Source organism: Lissotriton helveticus, chromosome 2_1 (genome assembly GCF_964261635.1).
Source record: "Lissotriton helveticus chromosome 2_1, aLisHel1.1, whole genome shotgun sequence".
In the NCBI taxonomy this organism is placed as follows: Eukaryota; Metazoa; Chordata; class Amphibia; order Caudata; family Salamandridae; genus Lissotriton; species Lissotriton helveticus.
Window position 1 is genome coordinate 1,998,916,942 of NC_136059.1, and position 24,191 is coordinate 1,998,941,132.

The following is a 24,191-nucleotide window of genomic DNA, read 5'->3' on the forward strand; positions in this document are numbered from 1 at the left end:
GTTGTATCAAGGCATACAATGGCTTGATACGCTGGGCATATTTGTGAATGTATGTACGTCTGAAATTGAAACATCCCAGCAAAGATTGTAATTTTTTCAGAGTTGTCGGAGCGCGCAGTTGTGCACATTTCTCCAAGAAGTGAGGAGCCAATCCTCGACCTTCATTGTTGAACTCATAGCCCAGGAACAACACTGTGTACTCTGCAATGTGAGACTTTGCAAAGTTGAATTTGTAACCGAAGTCCACAAAATTGCAAATTAAGCGGTCAACGCGACACAGATGCTCCCAAATTTTGTCGTCTGTGAGATAAATGTAATCCACATACGAACTGGGTCTGGGTCAACACTCTCCAAAAGAGAGACAATACGGGCAGCAAACACACCCGGACTATTCCTATAGCCCATGGCCAGGCGTTTAAATTGGCGGTGTTTGCCACCACTGGTAAAACTGGTCCATTGGGACCTCAGACCAGACAGATTGTGAGCAAAAAAACGTTGGATATGTCAAGTGTGGTTTCAAACCGTTTACGCACAAGACCGTCCACCAAAGCAGAGCCGTGGGTATTCTGTACTGCACAGGTACGGCAATACGAGTTTAAATGCTGGTAATCCAATACCAAACGGTACGAACCATCAGGCTTGGTCACAGTAAAAAGTGGGTTATTCATTGGTGACACACAAGTTTCAATCACTCCTTGATATTCCAATTGATCAAGGATTTCCGCAACGAAATCTTTTGCATCACACCGCATAGGATATTGAGGCTGTGGCATGGACTGTAAGGGAATCTCGTGGTGCGGGGAGAATTTATCCCAACCACAGTGAGTACGGTACAAAGCCGGCACAAGGGCCTTAGCCCACTCTTCTGCAAAATTCAGCGCATGCTCTTTAGACACTGTGTGCGCGAAACTAGGGAGGATAACCTGCTCCCCTCTCGGAGCTGCGAGAACAAAAGGTGGGGGCCAGTCTACCTCCGCTAATAAAATGTCATAGGTAGTTGTAAGATTTTCCCAAAATACCCCTTTTATGGTACGTTGTATGTAACCTTCAATTAAAAGGTCAATTTCAAAAAGCCTATCAGGGGGAGCTACTCTAGTATCAGCTGTCTCAACAACAACAAACTGGTCAGTTGCTGTCACCTTCAGTAGTGGACGCAGGGCTTCTCGTACTATGGTAATCTCCGCTGCGCTGTCCAACAATATCAGCGCCCGTGTCTGATTCCGAAGCTTTGTTCTCACTATCTGTGGCATATCTCGCTGTTAAAGCGGCAACTTTCTTTCTCTGAAACTGGGGTCTTTTCTGTGAAGAATCGTCCTGCTTGCCTTTTCCGTCTTTCGGGCGGGGCTGGTCGCGACTCTGCTGGCCACCCCGACCTCTGCTGCCGCCTACACCACCGAACGAAGAGGCCAATGAGTCCTGTAAAGAACGAGGAGAGCGTTGATCAGGAACTTGAAATCAATCAGGTGACTTAATCATAGTGCGGTCGGACGGGACTCTTGTTTCTGTTGCTGTTTCCCCTGCTTTTTATTTCTGTTCCAATTTTGCTTTGGATCTTTGGGTTGAACGTCTGTTTCAGACTTCGGACCCTAAGGTTGTTTTTTATCTTTAGCAGAAAAGGGCTTGACACCTAAACTATTGCGGCCAATGGTTTTATAAGCTGCCGTAATAATTCTCGGTAACTATCGGGGTTTGTCAGCATCGGGGACATCGCGTAAGGCATTAGCCACCTGAAAGTTCACCGCATCTCCCTTTATACTAGAAAGGACCAGATTAGAAACTACATCAAATGAGCCCACGAGTCTCATTCCCAATTCAACCGCAGTCTCCGGTCCGTGTTCATCCTGAACACGCTTAATGACCGTCGGTAGGACAGCCATTGACGAAGTGCCAAAGCACCTCGTGTACACTGCCGCAAAAATTCTACCCCATTACTCGCAGTCACCGGCTTCTGGTACCAAGTCCTTGGGTAAACTAATTGTAAGAATCCTGTGTTTTTCTACGGGAGTCGAATTAGGAAAAACTGCCTCCAGCTGGTCAAATTTCTCGGCAAGCCAAAAAGGCATATCATCCTTACCCTGGGGACGCTTGCCCATAACCGCATTAACCATCACGGGACTAAGCTTCATTCCGCTGGGTCCAGCTGGAAGGGCCGCAACACCAGGGGCCCGCCCTGGAAATTGCGGGTGATATATTGAACCAGGGCACGGATAACACTGATTGCAGAGTTATAAAGGGGCCGTAATTCAGCAACGGGGACTACCCCCGCACTTAGATGCGAGGTGAATCCAGCCAAAACCGGCCAAGAAGCACCTGGAATGGACAAAGGACCCAATCTAATCGCCGTTACACTGTGGTGAAGGGCGCCATCAAACCAAACCCGTTGCTGCCATGCAGAAATTGGAATTTCTTGTGTCCTATATGGAACATATTCCAAGGGCACGCCCATGTGAGTGTAAGTGTGAAATACCTGCATAGCCGCATCCACTGGAGTAAACGTCACCCATGAGTAGAAAATCTCAAACGGGTAAGCAACCTCAGCACTCACAACCAAAATAACAGCCATGCCCTCCAAACCAACGTTATAAGCCTGCAAAGGATTGCGGACCGTAATGCGACTATACTGCGGTATGTCAACGTTAGCCATAGTGACACAGAGAAGAAGAGGTACAATGTGAAACAATGTAGCACAACTGGGTAGTAATTCAAAAGGAAACCGCTTTGAAAGATTCAAGCTTGAAAACACCTATGTAACTATAGGTAGGTTTATCCAGCACAACTGTTAACCAGAAACAATAGAGAAGGGGCTAAGGACTGATAGAAGTACTACTCAAGCGTCATGAAATAAGACCACCATTGTTTGGGCGCCATGTTGCAGGGATTCTGCTCCTATACAGAACTATGCATAGAAACTTGGGACCTCAGTGAATTAGGGTGTGCCAAAACTCACCTTAGTACCCAAAATCCTCTAACAGACTAGCATCAGTGTCTCATTGGCTCTTTCAGAATACCAATGATTAGACAACCCAGAACATGCGACTTAGGTTACCTCAGGCAATGCGGAAAACATGAACACTCTTTCGTTATACTCTCATACCAGTCCAAAACAGGGAGTAAAAGAAGACACGTGCAAGTTTGAAATATTTATTTCTAACGCCGTGTTCTCATGCGCAGCATCTTAGCTAATACAAGCAGACATATTATTGGAAACAAGATTATCAGCATAGTTTCTATTCCATAAAATAGAAAAGGGAGAAAGCATGTTATATTGCTAAATGGAAACAGGTTTAAAATATCCCTATATTTCACCCTCCCTTGCTAGTTGGTTATTTTATATCTACAGAAGGTCTCTTGGGATTACATAGGCGGCCCCATACCTCTGGTATCAGCAGAAATGGATCACATCAGATTCTGCACCAGCTCTCAGCACACAAATGTTCTCCAAGTGTGTGTGATCATGCCTACGCAGTGCATTAATAAACACGCCAATCTCAGAGGTGGCCACAGCTGCATATGTGTTATGTCTAGAACGTGCGCTGATCAGTCCGAACAACAACCACTATGTTGACATAACCTTGAAGGCCTCGGCACTCACTTTTCAGACTAAGCTTACCAAGCAAGGCTGCTAATATAGAAAAACATGTCATTCTCGTGTGAAGCAAAACACTCTGATAAACTCTAAACATTTAATAAAGTGTGTGCTGTGTGCAAAAGGCAGCAGAAAGAAAAAATGGTGTTTAAACTTCTAATAAGCTCATGTCAACTTAACACTGTGTGAATGCAAGGCTCAGGCCCACAACACTATATTTGAAACGGTATATTATAGTGATCGGACCATGGCAAATCAACAACCATTCCAAATGCTATAGAATTATTTGCAGAGAAGATGAGGTTAATTAATTGACCTTTTTCATGTGTAAGTAAAAATACTTGTTGCTCTAAATTCACTGCCTTCATGGCATAATTAAAATCCTTGATGTCACAGTTGTTCGCTGTTTCGCATCATATATAAATACCCCCATCATAAAAAATGTAAAGATTTTAGTTGGCTGTTTCGCAACATATGTAAATACCCCCATCATAAAAAATGTAAAGATTTTAGTAACTAAAGGGTAATAACCTCTTTTAAACTTGCTTTGAAAATGGCACAATAGGTGGCTGATATAATAAATAACACACCTCATTTTCTTTCTCAGTGTTTGATTGTAAAAAGCAGTTTCAACCTGATGGAAATTATTTGTATCCCCTTTAACGATTTGCAAATGTTATTAAAAGAATTATAACAATGCCACCCCTCCCCTTTTTGCTATCTTGTCGAATCAGCTTGTATCTCTTTGGAACTGCAGCTTGGAGATCCGGACCAGAACAGTCCTTGAACCAAGTTTCACAGAGGCATAATAAAGACAGCTTCTCTGACTCCGAAAGGAGAGCAATCTCCTCCACATGTTTGTTTAAAAATCGACAGTTAAACAGTATGCCCTGTCAAAAATATTGTTTATATAATATTGTGTTCCTATTCATATAATAGTAAGCATCACAGTATCGGGGACAAATATAGTTGACTATAATATAATCCATAAATATACAAAAATATAACTTTTTTAATATAAAGATTGTAAAGTAGTAAATGTTAAATGTTTTATTATATAAATGTAATTTAATATAAATTAGTTACATTTTACTAATATTCATATATATATATATATATGTATATATATATATATATAGTAGCTTAATTAACAATATTTATTTTACATTATATTATTTTTAATATTTTAAATTGTATTACTTTGAACATATACACACACACATAACTATTTTAAACACACACAATAAAACAATGCAAAGTGTAAATGATGCAATAACAAAATATATATAATTATAGGCAATAAATAAATGACTACAAATGTAATCCCAAAAACACATTTAATAAAAATATTCTAAACTTTAAAATAAATTTAGAAATTAAAACAAATATCATAACCTAGTTTTAAAAAACCTATTAACACTATAAAATCTAGCTAACCAATATCATGAAAACTATTGGAGTCTAAGAATATTAAATATACTATTCCCACTCTAGCTTCTGAATAAGAAGGGAAAGTGTTGGACTTCAGAGGGGTACATTTCTTATTCCTACTCCAGTGAGTGCAACAGTAGCGAACGCGTTGGAGTTCTGAGGTGTTAAATTTACTATTTTTACTCCAGTCTAGGCAACAGTGGGGATAGCGTTAGAGTTCGGTGGGCCGAAAGTACTATTTCCACTTCAGTCTAAACAGCAGTAGGGAAAGTGTTGGACTTCAGAGGGATTCAATTTACTGTTCGCACTCCAAACTGTGTAACATTAGGGAAAGTGTTGGACTTCGGAGGAATAAGATTTGCTATTCCCACTCCAAACAGTGCAATAGTAGGGAAGTGTTGTACTTCAAAGGGGTGACTATTCCCACTCCAGTCGGTGCAACAGTAAGGAAAGTGTTGGATTTCTGACTGGTGGAATTTACTATTCCCACTACAAACAGCCCAACGGTAAGAAAAGTGTTGAACTTGGAAGAGGTTAATTTGACTGTTCCTACTGTAGTCCAAGCAAGAATAGGGAAAGTACTTCACTTCAAACACCTTACCTATTTGAGTAACCACATGAATGTAGAAAAAATGTTAAACTCTTAAATAAAAGTTATTAATTAACATGAAAAATTATAACATGTATTTAAACAATAGTAACATAAAATTAATATATACACTAAAACATATTAAAATCAATAAAACATAATACTTATAACAACTATATTACTGAAAATGATATTAAAAACATGGATATCCTATAAAACTATATTACTTACCTCAAAAAACGATGTTCTTGTCAATGATATTTGTGCATGATGATATTTGTGTCACAATATTTAATTTCCGATATTTATGCCTTCTGATATTTTAAACCTGATATTGTGTCTAAACACCCTCCTGTGAAATGTGCCGATAAACAATATCGAAGGAAAGAAGAAACGTCTTCAGGTAAGTTCCAACATGAAGTTTATTAAGGCACTGCCGCTATTCACAGGAGTATGTCCTTCATTGAAGCATAACTGTTGAATAGTTAATTCAACTGTTAGGTGCTTCAATGACGGAAAGCACAACGAGCGATGCACCTTCAAACATTTTGCACCTTCAAACATAAACATGTTTGGAGGTGCGCGTGCCGTTGGCAAAGAACACCAAGAAATAGAATACAGAATGCAGCATATGAATGTGTGAATAAACAATGAAAACAGACTTCAATTACAATGAAATGAGTCCTTTACATCATCTCCCTTTTTATAAAACAAAGACTAAACCTGTGGAAAGAAAATGTTGAATTAGGACATATAAAAATCCTTAAACCTTGTAGGAATTGAACAATTACGAAAGGATCTATGCGAGTTTGAAACAGAAGGAAAAGAAGTAGCGGAGGTTGCTTGGTTTGATGAAATAACATCAGCAAGATTATTAGAACAAACATGTTTATTACCACTTGAAACTGAAGGAGTGGAAAATGTGGAAGAGGTGTGATCTTTAAAATTGTGGTGAATGAGTTGGTGGAGGTATCAGAGAAAGAACCTATAGGAAAATGTGAACAATCATAATTGTTTACAAGACAATGTTTAGAGATACGAATTTAGTTGGCCTTTACAGGTAATAACTTGACTAAAGCTCTCCTATTCCACCAAACATAATTGTGGATTGTCATCCCAACCTCGTCGCCAATTGTGAACTGTACCGATAAACAATATCGAAGGAAAGAAGAAACGTCTTCAGGTAAGTACCAACTTGAAGTTTATTAAGGCACTGCAGCTATTCACGGGAGTACGTCCTTCTTCATTGAAGCATACTGTTGAATGGTTAATTCAACTGTTAAGTGCTTCAACGAAGGAGAGCACCACAAGCGATGCACCTTCAAAGATAAACATGTTTGGAGGTGCGCGTCACTTTGGCAAAGAACAGCAAGGAATAGAATACAGAATGCAGCATATGAACATGTGAATAAACAATGAAAACAGTTACAATTAAATGAGCCCTTTACACCTCCCTACCATATCTGTATCTTCTATTGTACAATTGCTCCTCCTCCCACAATTAATATTCACCTGGTTCCTCTCATGTGTATTTGATATGGGGGCCCAAAACGGGCAGCATGTCCGGCGCTTCTGGGAAGCTGATGGCGCAGATACACCTGCATTTGGCGCTGGATCAGACGCTTAGCTGATTCCCCTACATCGTGGAGTTGTGGGCAGCACATCAGACACTAAACCAATGATGGCCTCCTCCTTCAAGATAGTGGGATACCCAGAATCGCCCAAAACTAGAGCTAGATAGCGAATTTAAGCCCCAAGAGTCCGACTTACGCCCCGCTTCTAACTGGAGGTCTATCCCATACCATTATTGGAGGGACTAAAGGATTATGATTAAAAAATTCTCTCTGGGGCACATTTGGCGATGGTGGATCTAGGGAAGACTTGGGAGATTTAAAATCCTTTCCTTTGCTCGCTCTGGGTTGTGTTGGCTAGCTTCAAGTGTTGGCTACACAGTAGTGCTATTTCCAAATGTACAGTTCTTTAGAATTAATGGATCCAGAGATAAGTAACTTTTTCTTTTTTTCCAGTCTCAAGTATGCCATTATTATGAGATTTATTCTCAGTGTGAGAACCTATTTAAGATAATTTACAGGAGAAAACAAGTAATGTATATGTATAATAATAGCTGTCTTATTTATGCATTTGTCTAAAGGCAATCACTCATTTTCCGTTCCTTCCATTTCATCGGAACTGTTGAGCCGTTATGTTCATTAAAACTAAACTGATTAATGCCTCTTGATTGGTTGTGTTTCAGAAGGATAAGGTTGACTTGTCGACAGTGAGCATCGTTTATTCAAGCCTTTGCCTAAGCGCTCCATTAACTCATATAACAGGCTGCACGCATTCTGAGCAGCACTTACTGAAATTCAGAAAGTTGTATCTTGTTGAAGAATGCATGCATATGAGAAGTGCAATTTGAGATGAGCAAATTATGCTATTATGCTTCTTTTTTATTTTTATTTTAGGGTGGGATGGCCCTCCGCCCCCTCGTGGCTGTGAGGTTTTTGTGGGTAAGATTCCTCGTGACATGTATGAAGATGAACTTGTTCCAGTTTTTGAAAGGGCTGGAAAGATTTACGAGTTCAGACTCATGATGGAGTTCAGCGGGGAGAACCGTGGATATGCATTTGTGATGTACACAACCAAGGAAGAAGCTCAACTCGCCATCAGAATGCTTAATAATTACGAGATACGTCCTGGTAAATTTATTGGTGTATGCGTAAGCTTGGACAATTGCCGGTTGTTTATTGGAGCAATTCCAAAAGAAAAGAAAAAAGAAGAAATATTTGATGAAATGAAAAAAGTTACCGAAGGAGTTGTTGATGTTATAGTCTATCCGAGTGCCACCGACAAAACAAAAAATCGAGGTTTTGCTTTTGTAGAGTACGAGTCTCACAGAGCCGCTGCCATGGCTAGAAGGAAATTAATTCCAGGTACGTTTTAGGAATTCCCTGTTCTTAGTAATCATTTCTTTATGGACAAGTTATAATTAACTATAGCTTAAACGTTCATCAATTGGTAGTACCGTTGCATTTTTGTAATTGCAGTTAGAAAAACAGACGAACTTGCTGGCTGCTAACATTTCCAAGTTATTTTCATTCACATATTCATCAGTTCAAATGTTTATAAAAAGCACAACTTGCGTGTGAAACTATCCTGGTGTCTCTGTGTGCCATTTTCATAGTTAGATATATATATACTTAATTCTGCTTTAGCTATCCAGTCTGAGACCTTGTTTAGTGTCGCTAATTCGTTATTTGCAGCCTGGCAGTGTATGCTGTCTGGAGTATATATAACATGTCCAGGCTGTCTGTGTGATATTTTAGACGTTCCTGATTTCATCAAGATTTCACATAGCACATCCACATTGGAAGCTTAAATTTCGTTTTCTGTGAAAGAATAACTTCTTTGGAAGCTGACCCTTCATCCATGTATTTTCTATTTCTACATCATGAGATATTCATTTATTTTCTTAAACATTGAACATCTCCAAACACGTGCCGGTTCCGGATCACCTTTATAAGAGAGACAAAACACTCTTCAAATATAAAGAAAGGCATTGCCTGTTAAGGGGAACATGTTTTAGCTTTTAGTATAGGAAATAAATCCATACACTCAAGAAAATAAAAACAACAAAACTGCACGTTCTCTTTAAAAAGAGCCAAGCAACTTAACAGCATTGAATGTCAGAAAGTGACAGTCGAACTATTCAGATTCACTTTCTGTTCTATGGACAGGCCACGGACCTTAAAGGTTCTGTCCTTTGCCACCTTTCATCATACAACATTTTAGATGTTTAGGCTGCAATTCAAAACCTTTCTGACATGTAATTTTGGTTTCTACTGTCAAAGGAGGCCCTGTTTTCTTACAAAAATCAAACAAAGGAGGATAGAGTAGGGTGTTTGAAATATTTTTCCAGTGATAAATTTACACTTATTTTCTCTGTATAATATATGGGTTGACTTTCCTTGCTCATGGCTTCTGAGGAAAAAATGTATCCAGCATTTCAAGTGCTGGGGATAAAAAATCTTCTGAGTGGCACTGGTTTCTATACTGTTGTAAGCACATCACGAATATTTATGGGGTTTGACTCTTTCCTGTGTCTTTAATATGTTGCCTCTGATACTTAAAGGGTCTCTTAAATGCTTCCTGCCATTATTCAAATGCGTGAATCATTCCCCATTGTCAAGATTGGGAATCATCTGCAACTTTAAATAAATCAGTAAACAATGTTAAAATTGCCATATGCATTAATTAATAGGAATGTTTGTTTATTATAACATCCACCTCAATTGAAACAACACATACTTCAGCCAATGAGGTGGAAGTGCTGAGCTTCTTGCTCCTCTAAGAGGCCACCATGGAACATTTTTCATTGCATGTTATTTGGGAGGGAATCTCAGATAAGAGCTCTGCTCTAACCTGTCTGTGACCCTATTCTGATACTTTTCCTGGTCTTCCCTGGACCTGAACCAGACCTAACTTCAGCTTTCAGCGCACTGTGAGTTGTTTCTGATGGATACATCTGCCAGTGGATTCCTCACCTTGTGAATATCCCCCTGCGTCAGCAACATTCGGAAATTCTTTTGTAGCTCTTCATGCCTTCGTGCACGACGTCACAGAAGCGTGGCATCGCGTGCGGCTCCGCTGATGTCACCAACTCCATAAAAGCCCTACGTCGGCGTGATGACATCAGTTCCCTTTTTTCCGCGTCGTCGACGCTAATGGTTTCTTTAGGGATCCTTGGTAGCTCTATTGTTACTGTGTTACTGTCGAGAGTTTTCAGTGTTTTCTTGTAACTCTTTCAAGATGTCGTCGAAGAGGACCAGTTTCAAGCCCTGTAGAGAGTGCGGTAAAATTATGTCGATCACGGATCCGCATGAAGATTGCGTGTGGTGCTTGTCATCTGACCACGACGTCCAGGGTTGTTCAAGTTGCAGAAAAATGAACCCGAAGGCTTTGCGAGAGAGAGAGGCTAAACTTCTGGTTGCGAAGTTAAAAGGCAAGAAGGAGAAGAAAAGATCAAAGTCTCGCTCCAGGCATTCGAGGTCTCGCTCGAAGTCGGCTTCGAGGTCGTCTTCGAGGCATGCTACCAAGTCAAAAAAGAAGCATAAGAAGAAGAAGCATGGGTCTCGGCATCATTCGGAGAAGGAGTCGGACCCGAAGTCGAAGTCGGCAAGTCGTCGACATCGGAAGGATTATGTTTCTCCTTCACCTGCTGCACTGGATCCGGAAGGTGAGCAATTGCCTCTTGGTTCACCGGAGCAGTCACCAGCTCGAGTATCTAATCCGTCTCCGACGTCGATTCATTCTCCAGCTCGAGAGGAAGAAGAGGTTCCCTCCCCTGAGGTTTTGTCGACTCCGGTACCTCGTGCCAAAGAACAGGTTGAGCCGAATCCTGTGCCTCCTCAGGAGCAGCCGGTAGGTCCATACCCTCCATTTCCGAGCCCGGGACAAGACTCTTCACAATATTTAAATGCGATGTATGTGGTGTTCTCGAGAGCCATGTACTCCTCTGGAGCACCTGTTGATCCCATGGGTTCAATGGCTTTTAATCTTGGAGTTCCACAAACGTTTCCTCCGGCTCTGTTTATGCCTTTCATGCCGGCTCCGGCTTGGCATCTCCCGGAGCCGCCGATACCGTCGTCACCGGCGCCAGTTCCTGTTCGACCACCTTGTTCGCTACAGCCTGGTCCTTCGGCGCCGGCTCCGTCCGAGTCGGTTGCGGATCCGCCAATGCCGATCCCGAAGGAGAGGTCAAGAAGGGAGACTCAACGACTTCTGGAGGAACGGAGATACAGAGAGTTGGAGATGAAAGAAGGCGAGTTGCAGGAATCTGAGGATTTCTTTGATGATCTGAGGGAAGCTAGTGGCTTGGAACTTTCTCCAGATTGGGAGTTATCTTCTGCTCCAGATGCCCCGTCAAAAGATGTGGCTCCATATCATGTGGTCATAAAGAATGCAGCTGAACTTTTGAATTTAAATCTTCCCACTGCGGAATTTAAATCTAATATTTTAACAGAAGTTCTCCACTCTCCGTATTCAGTGATAGAGCCTATGCTTCCTTTCAATGAGGCGTTGACAGAGCCAATCTTGGAAGTGTGGCGTAAGCCTCTTACAGCTCCAGCGGTCTCAAAAGCTGTTGCGGGGAGATATAGGGTGGCTCCTGGTGACCCGGACTTCTTATCTTTTCATCCTTTGTCCGAGAGCATGGTGGTACAGGCAGCATGCTCCAAGAAATCTGCAGGTGCCTTTCCGCAGGTGCCTGGGGACAAGAATCTAAAAAGCAAGATCAGTCGGCAAAGAAAATCTTTTCTTCAGCCAACATGGCTCTTAAGTCAACGAAAGCCACTTGTCTCTTAGGGCGTTACATCCATGATTTGATGGACTCTGTAAAGCAATTACCCCCTAAGATTCCGGAGGAGGATAGGCAGAATTTTAATGAGGTACTTGTTGACACTCAGGCTGCTGCTCGCCAAGTCATCCAGAGTGGTTTGGACACAGCTGACTCTGTGGCGAGAGTTATGGGCTCCTCCATTGCCTCCAGGAGAACAGCCTGGCTGAAGTCCTCTTAATTTTCTGCGGATGTCCAAGCTGCCTTGGTAGATCTGCCGTTTGATGGCTCGGGCCTTTTTGGAAAAAAGGCGGATGCTGCGCTCTAAAGGTTCAAAGACAGCAGGGCAACGGCTAGGTCTTTGGGTCTTCAGTCCAGAGGTTCTGTGAGTAAGAGATACAGGGGATTCAGAAGATCTTCCTTTCGTTCTTGCAACAAACCGCAACAGCAGCAGCAATCGCAGAATCCTCTGTACAAGTCATTCAGAGGAAGACAAAGGGCTCATCCTCGAGGATGTCAAGATTCCTCCTCTTCCTCCTCCTCCTCTTCCACCCACCCCCCTCCATCTGCATCAAAGCAGCCCTAGATCCGCCATTCCGGATCATGTTGGTCCTGTAGGGGGTTGGCTTACCCATTTTCTGCGGGATTGGGAATCGGTCACATCGGACCTTTGGGTTCTCAATCTCGTGGAGAATGGGTATGCTCTTCCCTTTCGGGAATTCCCTCCGAATTATCCTCCTTGCCAAGGTTTTTGCTCGGAGGACCACCTGCTTCTCCTGCAGGAAGAAGTCCTGGCGTTACTGAGAAAAGGTGCAATAGAGGTGGTTCCCGGAGCAGGAAAGGGGTCAGGGATGCTACTCCCGGTATTTCCTGATACCCAAGAAGGATGGCAGTCTTCCTCAAATCCTGAATCTCAGGATCTTGAACCTTTATCTGAAACAGGAGAGGTTCAAGATGCTCACCCTTGCGCAGGTTCTTCAAGCGCTGCTGGAAGAAGACTGGATGGTGTTGATCGACTTGCAGGATGCGTATTTTCATATTCCCATCCTAAAGTCGCACAGGAAGTATCTCCGTTTCACAGTGGGATCGCAACATTACCGGTTTGCGGTCCTTCCGTTTGGTCTTACTACTGCTCCTCGAGTCTTCACCAAGGTGATGACTGTGGTGGCAGCACATCTCAGAAGGTTGGTGATTCCATTATTCCCTTATCTGGACGACTGGCTGATCAAAGCGGAGTCGCCAGAGAAGGTGCTCCATCATCTGCAAGTTACAACTCAGTTGTTGTACAGATTGGTCTTTTCGATAAATGTACCCAAATCTCACCTGGTGCCCTCCCAGCGCAACCTGTTCATAGGTGCGGTACTGGATACTACTGTGTGTCGGGCATTCCCTCCGCCTCATAGGATTCGCGACATACAGGAAATTATTCCTTTATTCTACAATGGAGCTGTCGTTCCAGCCCTGAAGGTCCTTCGTCTGCTCGGTCTGATGGCTTCCTGCATTCTGTTGGTCAACCATGCACGCTGGCACATGAGGGCACTCCAGTGGTGCCTCCTCAGGCAGTGGTATCAGCACAACGGAGATCTCAGGGAGTCTGTGAGGATCTCCAGCGAAGCTGCAGCGGATCTGTCTTGGTGGGGCGTGGAAGGCAATCTGTCTCAAGGAAAGCCTTTTCAACTGCCTCCATCGGTGGCCACAGTGATAACGGATGTAACCACCCTAGGGTGGGGTGCTCATCTGGGGGATCTGGAGATTAGGGGTCTTTGGTCTCCAGAGTAAAGGTTGCTTCACATCAACCTTTTAGAATTGCGGGCGATATGTCTGGCGCTCAAGGCCTTCCTCCCTTCCCTTCGCGGTCAATCAGTTCAAGTCCTGACGGACAACACTACCGCGATGTGGTATGTCAACAAGCAGGAAGGAGTTGGGTCGCAGTGTCTCTGCGTCTCTGGTCCTGGGTTCAGGATCATCAGATTCGTCTGATGGCAAATCATCTGGCCGGTGTTCTGAACGTACGTGCAGACAATCTCAGTCGGAGGTTTTCGGCCGACCACGAGTGGAGGCTTCATCCGGAGGTGGTTCATTACGTCTTTCGGATGTGGGGAACTCCTCAGGTGGACCTGTTTGCCACTCGCGAGAATGCTCACTGCCCGTCATTCTGCAGTCTCCAGTATCCGATGCAGGGGGCCTTGGGGGACGCGTTTCAGTTGAGTTGGGGTTCGCAACTCCTTTACGCGTTTCCTCCCATACCCTTGATTCCTGGGGTTCTGAGGAAGATTCGCCAAGACCGGGCCCAAGTCATATTGATCGCCCCGGATTGGCCAAGAAGGGTGTGGTACACAGATTTTCTCCACCTCTCCTCGTGCCCGCCGCTCCGTCTCCCTCCCAGGGCAGACCTCCTCTCGCAGTCGCAGGGGCAGGTTCTACACCCCCACCTCCAGACCTTACACCTTCATACCTGGAGATTGAACAGGTCAACCTGAATTCTTTTTCTCTCCCACATGACGTGGTGGATGTCATCTTGTCAGACAGGCGTCAATCCACCAAGTCTATCTACTCTTATAGGTGGTCCAAATTTGTTTCATGGTGTGGGGAGAAATTCGTTGATCCCTTGAAGGTTTGATTGTCTGACATTCTGCAGTTTGCACTTTTTTTTAGCACAGCAAGGGATGGCTGTAGCTACAGTCAAAGGTTATTTTTCGGCATTTATTTGTCTGCCGGATCAGCCGTCATTATTCAAATCTATTGTTTTAAGGTTTTGGAAGGGCCTTACAAATACATTTACCCCTACTCCTTTTATTATGCCTCAATGGGACTTGAATCTTGTGCTTACTTTTTTAATGGGTTCACCTTTTAAGCCTTTGCACAGGTGTCCCTTGGGACTTTTGTTGTTTAAAACGGTCTTTCTGATTGCGATCACCTCAGCAAGGAGGGTAAGTGAGCTTCAAGCTCTCAGTTCAAAGCCCCCATTCATGATGAAAGAATGGTACTTAGGACCAGGGCTGCTTTTCTGCCTAAAGTGGTAACCCCTTTCCATTTGAGGCAGTCTATTACCCTCCCTACCTTTAATCCTCCCTCTCACCCTTCCAAGGAGGAGGAGAGACTTCACCGTTTGGACCCTACGAGAGCGGTGAGCTTCTACTTGGACAGAACCAGAGAGTTCAAAGTTGATGACCAGCTCTTTGTGGGCTTCGTTGGCGCCAGAAGAGGCAAAGTGGTGCACAAGTAAACGCTATGAAGGTGGATTGTCTTGTATATCAAGATATGCTACTCTCTGGCGGGTAAGGAACCTCCTGAAGGTTTGAGAGCTCATTCTACTAGAGCAAGGTCTGCTACATCTGCTTTGTCTAGAGGTGTGCCTGTAGAGGACATTTGTAGAGCGGCTACTTGGGCCTCCCTCCACACTTTCGCAAAGCATTACTGCTTAGCTTCCGAAGTGAGGAGGGACGGTCACTTTGCATGTTCTGTCCTACAGTATTTTCTGGTATAGGAGAGTGGACACACTCCTCCGGGAGTGGGGACTGCTGTGGGATTCTATTCACAAGGTGAAGAATCCACTGGCAGATGTATTCATCAGAAGAACAAGTTACTTACCTTCGGTATCGCTTTTTCTGGTGGATACAGTATCTGCCTGTGGATTCCTCACATGCCCACCCGCCTCCCCGTTGTCCACTCTTCTATATTTGCATTAGTAGCATTGTTTTAATGTATATATTTTATTGTAAAAGGAAATGTGTTGTTCAAATTGCTTTCCAACATTGTCCACACACTGTGTGTGTATTACTTTGATTATTTGGTACTGTGTACTTTGTGTATATATATATCTACTGTTGTTGGTCCGTCCGTGGGCCTCGAAGGCACGGAAAAAAGGGAGGAACTGATGTCATCACGCCGACGTAGACCCTTTATGGAGTCGGTGACGTCAGCGGAGCCGGGCGCGATGCCGTGCTTCTGTGACGTCGTCCACGTCGGCGTGAAGAGCTACAAAAGAATTTCCGAATGTTGCTGACGCAGGGGGATATTCACAAGGTGAGGAATCCACAGGCAGATACTGTATCCACCAGAAAAAGCATTACCGAAGGTAAGTAACTTGCTCTTTAGTGTAACTTTGTGGAAAAGTCACCACTTTCTGTATGACTTGGGCCTTTCCCTGTCACCAGCTATTATCATGACTGACAAGGGGGAAGAGATCACTTTTCAATTCCTACTATAGTTGACAGAAGACAGTCTACATTAGGAGTGGACATAACTCGCTGCGCTGTACTTTGCGGAGGTCAGCAAAGTTACCTAAAGACTTCAGTGTACATATACAAATGCAACTAGGTATAATGCAATAGTATGCCTGTGGGTTGTAGTAGGTTGAAAGGTCTTAGTTGTGCTTAAGAAATATTTTGTACTTTTTATGCCTAGCGCAATGAACAATGGATATTTGTACCTCCTTGTACGATCTCAGAACAGTTTTATGGACCAGAAATCTCACTATCTAAAAACATTATCAAATCTTAAACAAATCCCAAGTACTCTGGACTAAAAAATGCCTAACCAACCTAAAAAGCCTACTTATCTATCATGAAAAAAACACTATTCTTAATTTATAGAGGAAAAATTAACAACAGCTGAATAAGCATAGAGAGTGATGTCATTTGAGATGTCATCAGTGATGTCACTGACCAAGTCATTAATGATGTAATATGTGACATCATCAGCAGTGGATTGCGGGCGCGCGAGTTATAGTTTGCAGATTTAACTATAACAGAGGAATTTCAATGGTTTTGTATGAGTGAAATGTCCAGCTAACTATAACAGCCCTGAAACCTATGGTTTTTTCAGTGAATTTCTAAGGTTTTTTAAATGCTAATTCCTAACTATAAGATGTCCGAAACCTATGGTTTTTTCAGTGAATTTCAAAGGTTTTTTTAAATGATAATTTTAAATGTAATAATAGTTATATGTATTTTTTTAACTGATTTTCTACAGTTTTTTTACTCTTTATTTTTACATATTTTATTTTTTAAATTACATTATATATTTTTAATGGAATGTTTTTTAAAATATTGAAACTGAAATTTTATTTTTTGTCCGGGTTACTGGCTGAGTTCTTGGGTACTGACTGAATGATTAGAGTACTGCAAGGAGCGTGCCTGGGTGAATTTATAAGTGGTTGGGTTTTGGCGCAGTGAATGGATTACTACATGGTACTGAATCGGTCACTAGAGGAGTGCAAGGGGAGTGACAGGGTGTTTGCTGGAGTGTATGGATACTGACTAGGGAATTGAAGGTGTGAAAGACAAGTGTGTATGTGGTTAGAGGACTGCATACATAGTGGATAGTTTTTTTTTTTGAAATTCTGTTTATTGAATTTATAAAACATGTACATCAGCAGCTTATAAAACACAATTATTCTACAGTGCAATTGAGAATGGAGCTGATGGGCATAATCTGACAGCAATTGACACGAAATGAACCATTTTAAACATTTCTGCAACGTACACCTCTGATGGGAAAAAGAGTACATGCATGAGGGGGGTCAACCTGTATAGCCTACTAGAGCGGTTGACGTGACATTTCCAGTAAACGAGGAGCATTAATATTAACTCCACATCTGAACGCCAATAGGGCCTGACACATCAAGCAACATGGGACGCATTAAAAAACACATTTACATATAGATGATACAGTTAGCCTCTTGATGGCACACACTTTACAGCCTTTAGCATATTTCCACAGAAATCATTCTTGCCCCACCTGCGACAGCTCTATCCGGGGAGTAGCAGCAGATTCTAGATCTGCCTCCACGCCCGGGGACTGTACTCTAGCAGCAGACCACCTCACGAATGGTTCCCATATGTCTTTAGACCTAGATGTGGGCGGCATGAGTTCCCAGAATACACCCAGTTGGGTATGCCCATAGGTGACATCCTGTAGCCATTCGGTAAATATGGGTATCCTTTTCCTACCCCATTTAAGTGCAATTTGTCTGCGTGCATATAACAACAGCATAGCGTGCAACTTACGCTGGCATGGTAGCGTGTTTCGAACATAGCCTAGCAGGCCCAGATGCGGTGAGGGGTCGTCCTGACGTTCGACGATCTGGTTGACCGCCTCGAAGACTTCTGTCCAGTATTGTACAAGCATCGGACATGCCCATGCCATGTGCAGAAAGGACGCCGGGCCATGACCACACCTCCAGCAGCGTTCATCTTCTCGCAGTTTCAATCTGCGCAGGGCCACAGGGGTTCTATAGTACCGATGCAGGAATTTAAAGTGTACAAGACGGAGCTTATAGTTAGGGGACAGTGTAGTGAGTTGGGCGCAGCAATATTGCCATTGGTCTTCTGATAGGGGAGGGGTCCAATTCAGTATTCCAGAGTCGTAATGAGCTGGGAGTTACAATATGGGTTTGGTCCTGCATGGCCATGTATAGCCTAGTTAATAACTTCTTGGGGGAAGCTGTAGACAACACGGAGTCTAGTGCTTGTAACGTCGGGGGGGCTTCAGGGAAACCTATCCATAGCACACGGCAGGCAGCTTTCAGCTTGAGGTGAACCGTTCAGCAAATGTGGGGCATTTGTCCTCACTTCCAGCAGGGGGCGGTCGGAATCTGCCATCCGGATATAAATCTGCAAAAGTGAGCATCTGTGTGTCATCTAGTACTGGTACCCCTCCGCCATGCTCTGAGCAAGGGAGTAGAGGATTGTCTCGCAAGGTGATGGAAGGTGCGTAAAGCAACGGGGCGGCAGCACGCTTCTGAAGCTCCCGCCATACCCATCGTATCAAGTCAGCTGTGTCAATGTCCTGGCGGGGCTTAGGCACCGTTTTGTAAAGCGCAACTTTCAAGGGAGTGGGAGCAACCGCATCCATCTACACCGCAACATGAGGTTGATAAGGGGTTGAGTAGATCCAAAAATGTAAGAATTGCGCTTGTGCACAAAGTCCGTATAGATGCATGTCTGGGGCGCCTAGGCCTCCTTGTCTAAGAGGAAGTGTTAGTAGGTTCCAGGAGACACGAGGTTGACCATTCGCCCATTCCAGCGACAGCAGATTAGTGCGCAAAGTTTTATGGAAGTGCTGCGTAAGGGGGATCGGGACATTCACAAACAGGTATAGAAATGTAGGCAGGTAACTAGGCTTCCATATGAATTTAAGCAAGACGAGAGAAACGAACAGGGAGACGCAGCTCCCAGCAGAGCCTTTGACAGTGGTTCAACCCCAGGTAGGGGGGGAGGACGGGAGGGGGGTGCCCCCCGTGGGGTCCTCCTGATCCTTCGTGGGCAGAAGCGCGCCCGGTACCCGGGTAACACTTCCCGATCACTACACTACCGGCCCCAGAATACCCAATGGCAGATATTTTAAGTCCCGTGAGGGGAGAGGTCGATGTTTAGACACAGTGCCCGGCCTTGCGTGTCATGTCCTGGAACGTGAGAGGGCTGGGGGACAAGGTTAAACGAGGTTTGGTCCTTACCGCGATCAGGAGACAGAAACCCATGATAACACTACTGCAGGAAACGCATTTAACAGGGGGGGCGTTTAAAGCCTTAGATAGACGAGGATACAAGATGGTAGTCCACTCGGACTTTACGTCCGGATCCAGAGGCACCGGAATCCTGATACAGAAAAACACACGGTTTATCCCCCTACTCACAAAAACTGATGATCAAGGATGCTTCGCAGCCCTGCAGGGACAGTGGGAGGGGAAGCTTCTCAACCTGGTTTCAGTATACATTCCCCCGGCATTGCACTCAGTACACCTCCCCAAATTGGGTGAGTTTATTCTGACTCTCCCTGAGGGTGAGATTATCCTTGGAGGGGATTTCAACGCAATTCTTGACACACAACTCGATAGGTTCCCCACACAGGCCCCCGCGGGGGGAATCCCCCGCCTCCAACGATTCTTAACTGCCATGGGCCTAACTGATATCTGGAGACACCTCTACCCTAGCACTAAACAATACACCTTCCACTCCTCAGTACATGGGAGTTTGTCGAGAATTGACCTCTTTTTAACCCTGGGGGACGGTCTCCAACTCGCGGAAGTAATGACGATTCACCCTCGAGGGATCTCGGATCACTCTCCGCTTACACTCACACTCTCCTCACAGACAAGAACACGTAGGCGACTGTTCCCCATACAGGCCGCTTATCTCAAGATTCCCCAGGTCCGTAAAGCTCTCAAAAAGGTAACGTCGCAGTATTTTACTGAAAATGTACACTCAGTACACTCCTCCGAGATACTGTGGGAGGTGTATAAGACAGTCCTGAGGGGGGAAGCCATAAACACCATCACAGGGTACAGGCGTGAACGATCCCGAGAGTTGGATAGTATAGACCTGACCTTGCAGGACTTAGCGAAGACGCACGAACAGTGCCCCACTCCCTCCGCCCTGCACGCACTGACACTGCAACAACAGATCTATAGCGACCATCTACGCATGCATGTCAAGGGTCATCTGACGGACACCCAGAATAGGGTCTACGAGGTGGGTGATAAAGCCGGGAAACTGCTAGCATGGCTCGATAAACGGGAAGGGAATTCTAGAGGAATCCCGCGTCTGAGGGACGAGGGTGGCACGCTGCATACTAACCCGGAGCGAATTGTGGATCTCCTTGCTGACCACTTTGAACAGGTATACACCCCTGTCCAGGTGATCACCTCGGAAATGGCCAGAGACGTGCTAGCACCGATCGAGGTCCAAACACTATCCCCGGAAGCATCAGGGGAACTGGAGACGGATATCACCGCTGCGGAAATACACTTAGCTATTCATGCCTTGAACCCGGGTAAGGCCATGGGGCCTAACGGGATACCGGTAGAGTGGTATCAAGCAATGCCTGAGGCCCTTAGTTTACATCTGCTAGACATGTTTAAAGAATGTCACGAGAAGGGCACACTCCCACCTGACCAAAGAATAGCGACTATAGTGACCATCCCCAAACCGGGCAAACCACCTGAAGACTATTCCTCTTACCGCCCTATCTCACTGCTCAACGTGAAAGCGAAGATACTAGCCAAACTCCTGGCAATGCGACTCCTGCCCCACTTATCTTCTCTGATACACCCGGACCAGTCCGGGTTTATGCCACACAGGAATACGGCATTGAACCTGCGACGCCTACATGGAGTGCTGGCCAGGGCAGATCGGTAACGTCCCAGGCAGTAATATTAGCACTCGATGCCAAGATGGCGTTTGACCTGGTGGAATGGGCGTACTTGTTTGAGGCGCTGTCGCGCCTGGGATTTGGGCCCCGCTTCATTGCATGGGTCAGGTTGCTATATACTGACCCGGAGGCTAGAGTGGTAGCTAATGGCCATATCTCACGGAAGTTTTCACTGGGAAGAGGTACAAGACAAGGTTGTCCCCTCTCTCCCTTGCTTTTTGCGATCTCGCTGGAACCCCTCGCCACGCTCATCAGAACCTCGCCCCTACTTAAGGGCATCTGCTGGAGGGAGGGCTGGGAAGACCGGCTATCCCTCTACGCAGACGACATGCTGGTCTACTTAACTAATCCTACCGACGGAATTCCGGCCCTGTTACAGCTTTGTGATGCCCATGGCAGGATCTCGGGATATACGTTGAATTGGAATAAATCGGAACTATATGTTCTGAAGGGGCAACCTCCAGCCCTTGACCAGAGCTGCCCTCTACGGGTGGCGAGCTCTTCGTTCAAATACTTAGGCATCCATGTCACCAGGGACCCTACAGAATTCACTGAAAAAAATTTGAAACCCCACGTAGATAGACTCAGACGAGACGTCAAGTTCTGGTCAGCCCTTCCGCTGACGCTCTTGGGACGGGCCGCACTTTACAAAATGATGGCTCTGCCCAGGTTTTTATATGTCCTTGAGAACACGCCATACCCGATAGCCCCTAAATTCTTTCAAACGGTGGCGGCATTGGTCTCCAGCCTTCTGTGGGGGACCCACCCTGCTCGTATCGCCCAATCAAAATTACATAGAGGTTGGTTTGATGGGGGTATCGCCCTACCCAACTTAAAATTATAGTACTGGGCAGCGCACCTTAAACCCATCAACCACTGGCTACACGCTTCACAGGGTGAGCCAGCTTTCCAGACCGACAGGGGACAACTGGGCTCTGACAGCATGTTGGCTCCGCTATACGATCACCGCAAAATTCGCTCCTTAGTGGGACCCACCAAATTAACAGTCGCGGTCTGGCACGCAGCGACAACTGCACTAGGATGGAAAGGGATAATCACCAAGCTGACTCCACTGTGGGACTCTCGAATCCTCGGTCACATGAGAAACAGCAAAGGATTTTCGCATTGGGACACTATAGGGATCTCCACAGTGGGAGATCTTTGGGAGAGGGGCGGAGTGATACCCTTCAGTAGGTTGAAGGAAATATATGACCTCAGTGAGAGGGAACTCTACAGGTACATCCAGATAAGACATGCAATACTGGCGGTTCTGCCTGTGGACACCGACTTGCCGGAGTCCTCCCCGCTAGAGGATCGTCTTCTTACTGAATTTATGATAGAACGTGCAACATCCCTTGTCTATCGCAAATTACTTAACAATTCACCAGACCCGACACTGACATTGAAGGCGAAGTGGGAGGGGGACACTGGTGAGATGGACGAACATGAGTGGAGTGAGGCACTGGCGTCACCTAGGGAGGTCGGCATCTCCTCGAGACTACGACTAGTGCAATTGAAGATAGTACATAGGGTATACTATACTAGAACAATGCTACATCGTATTCACAGGATAGAACACCCTTACTGCCTTCGTGGATGCGGGGAGGAGGGTACATTCTTCCACACCATATGGGACTGCCCCCGAATTCAAGAATATTGGAAACAGATACTACGAACAATCTCGCAAACACTAGAATTAACACTATTACCTGACCCGAAGAGGTTCCTCCTCAATATATGGGAACCTACAGATCTCTCGCAGCATGGACGAATTTGGGTCACAGTAGGCCTGGTGGTAGCAAAGAGAGATGTCGCACAGCGCTGGGGGGTTCCAGAAACACCGACCAAGTCACAATGGTGTTTGAACATGGACAGGACAATGGTGACAGAAAGGGCGGTATACTCTAGCCGCGCCTGCCCGGGGAAATGGAATAAAATCTGGTCAAAATGGAATATATACAGAGGTGAGATATGTGACCCATTGCCGAAGGATGACCTGGACGAATCGGATGAAGAGGGGGAGGAGGAATAGTTGAATAAGCGATATATGAGATCGAGGGGACCAGACACAGAGGGGGGGACACTTGTTCCAATACCTCGCAGGGCTATAGGGCCGGGAATGCGTGGAATTACACATTACAGGCCTACAGGCTTAGACATAGACTTAACTCTTAAGGGATGTGACGAAACTATAGAAGGCTCTGTCATGGGACACCTAGAAAAGATACTTACCAATGATCAATATTACACTAAAATTGACCACAATCTTGTTCCTAACGGTTAATCTGTTTGTTTGTTTGGTTATAAAACTGGGAAATCAACAACCATTACTTTCTGGCGAACTGCTTTAAATGCCACGACCTGCGATTGTAAAGGCTACCATGCTCGATATTTTTTTGGCTATCTCTTCGAAATGTATGTAATGTAGCACTGAAAACATGACTAAATAATAGCGGCCGGCCCAATGGGTTGTAGGCGTTCCGCAGTGTAATTGAAAGATGCAATAAAAGTTTTTGATCCCAAAAAAAAAAAAAAGAAATTTAGGCAGGACCACCATTTTTATCAGCGCAATTCTCCCAGTGAGCGAGAGGGGCAATTTAGACCAAATGCGAACCTTGGATTCCAGCCAATCAATAGCTCTCCCAAAATTTAGATTCCATATGTCTTGAATGCAGCGACTTAACCAAATTCCCAAATATTTTACTTCATCCGCTTGCCATCGCAGGGGGAATTCGGGCTGCACTACAGGGGTGCCATCAGTTAACAGGAATATCATAGATTTCCGCCAGTTTATAGACATGCCAGAAAGGCCTCTGAAGCGGATAAACTCACGTAGCAACGGGTCTAGATTTTCGGCAGGATTAAGAACATACAAGGTGACATCATCCGCGTACATAGAGATTAAAAGGCTCCTGGAACTGAGGCCAATGCCACGAGCAGTATAGTGCTGCCTAATTCTAGCCGCCAGGGGCTCCATTGCTATCGCAAACAGGAGTGGCGACAAGGGGCACGCCTGACGCGTTCCTCTGGTAATGGGGAAACTATCAGACACTAGCCCATTGACTCGTACACGTGCTTGCGGCTGTACGTAGAGTAGT

General features: G+C 44.8%; 1 protein-coding gene across 2 annotated transcripts in view; it reads left to right on the top strand.

Annotated features, from left to right (window-relative positions):
* RBM46 (RNA binding motif protein 46) overlaps positions 1 to 24,191 on the top strand; it is a 703,675-nt gene that overhangs the window by 174,454 nt on the left and 505,030 nt on the right. For both annotated transcript variants that reach the window (XM_078676964.1, XM_078676965.1), the window contains exon 3: positions 8,072 to 8,539. In XM_078676964.1, the coding sequence (XP_078533090.1) occupies positions 8,072 to 8,539 (468 nt within the window). The remainder of the gene's footprint in view (positions 1 to 8,071; positions 8,540 to 24,191) is intronic.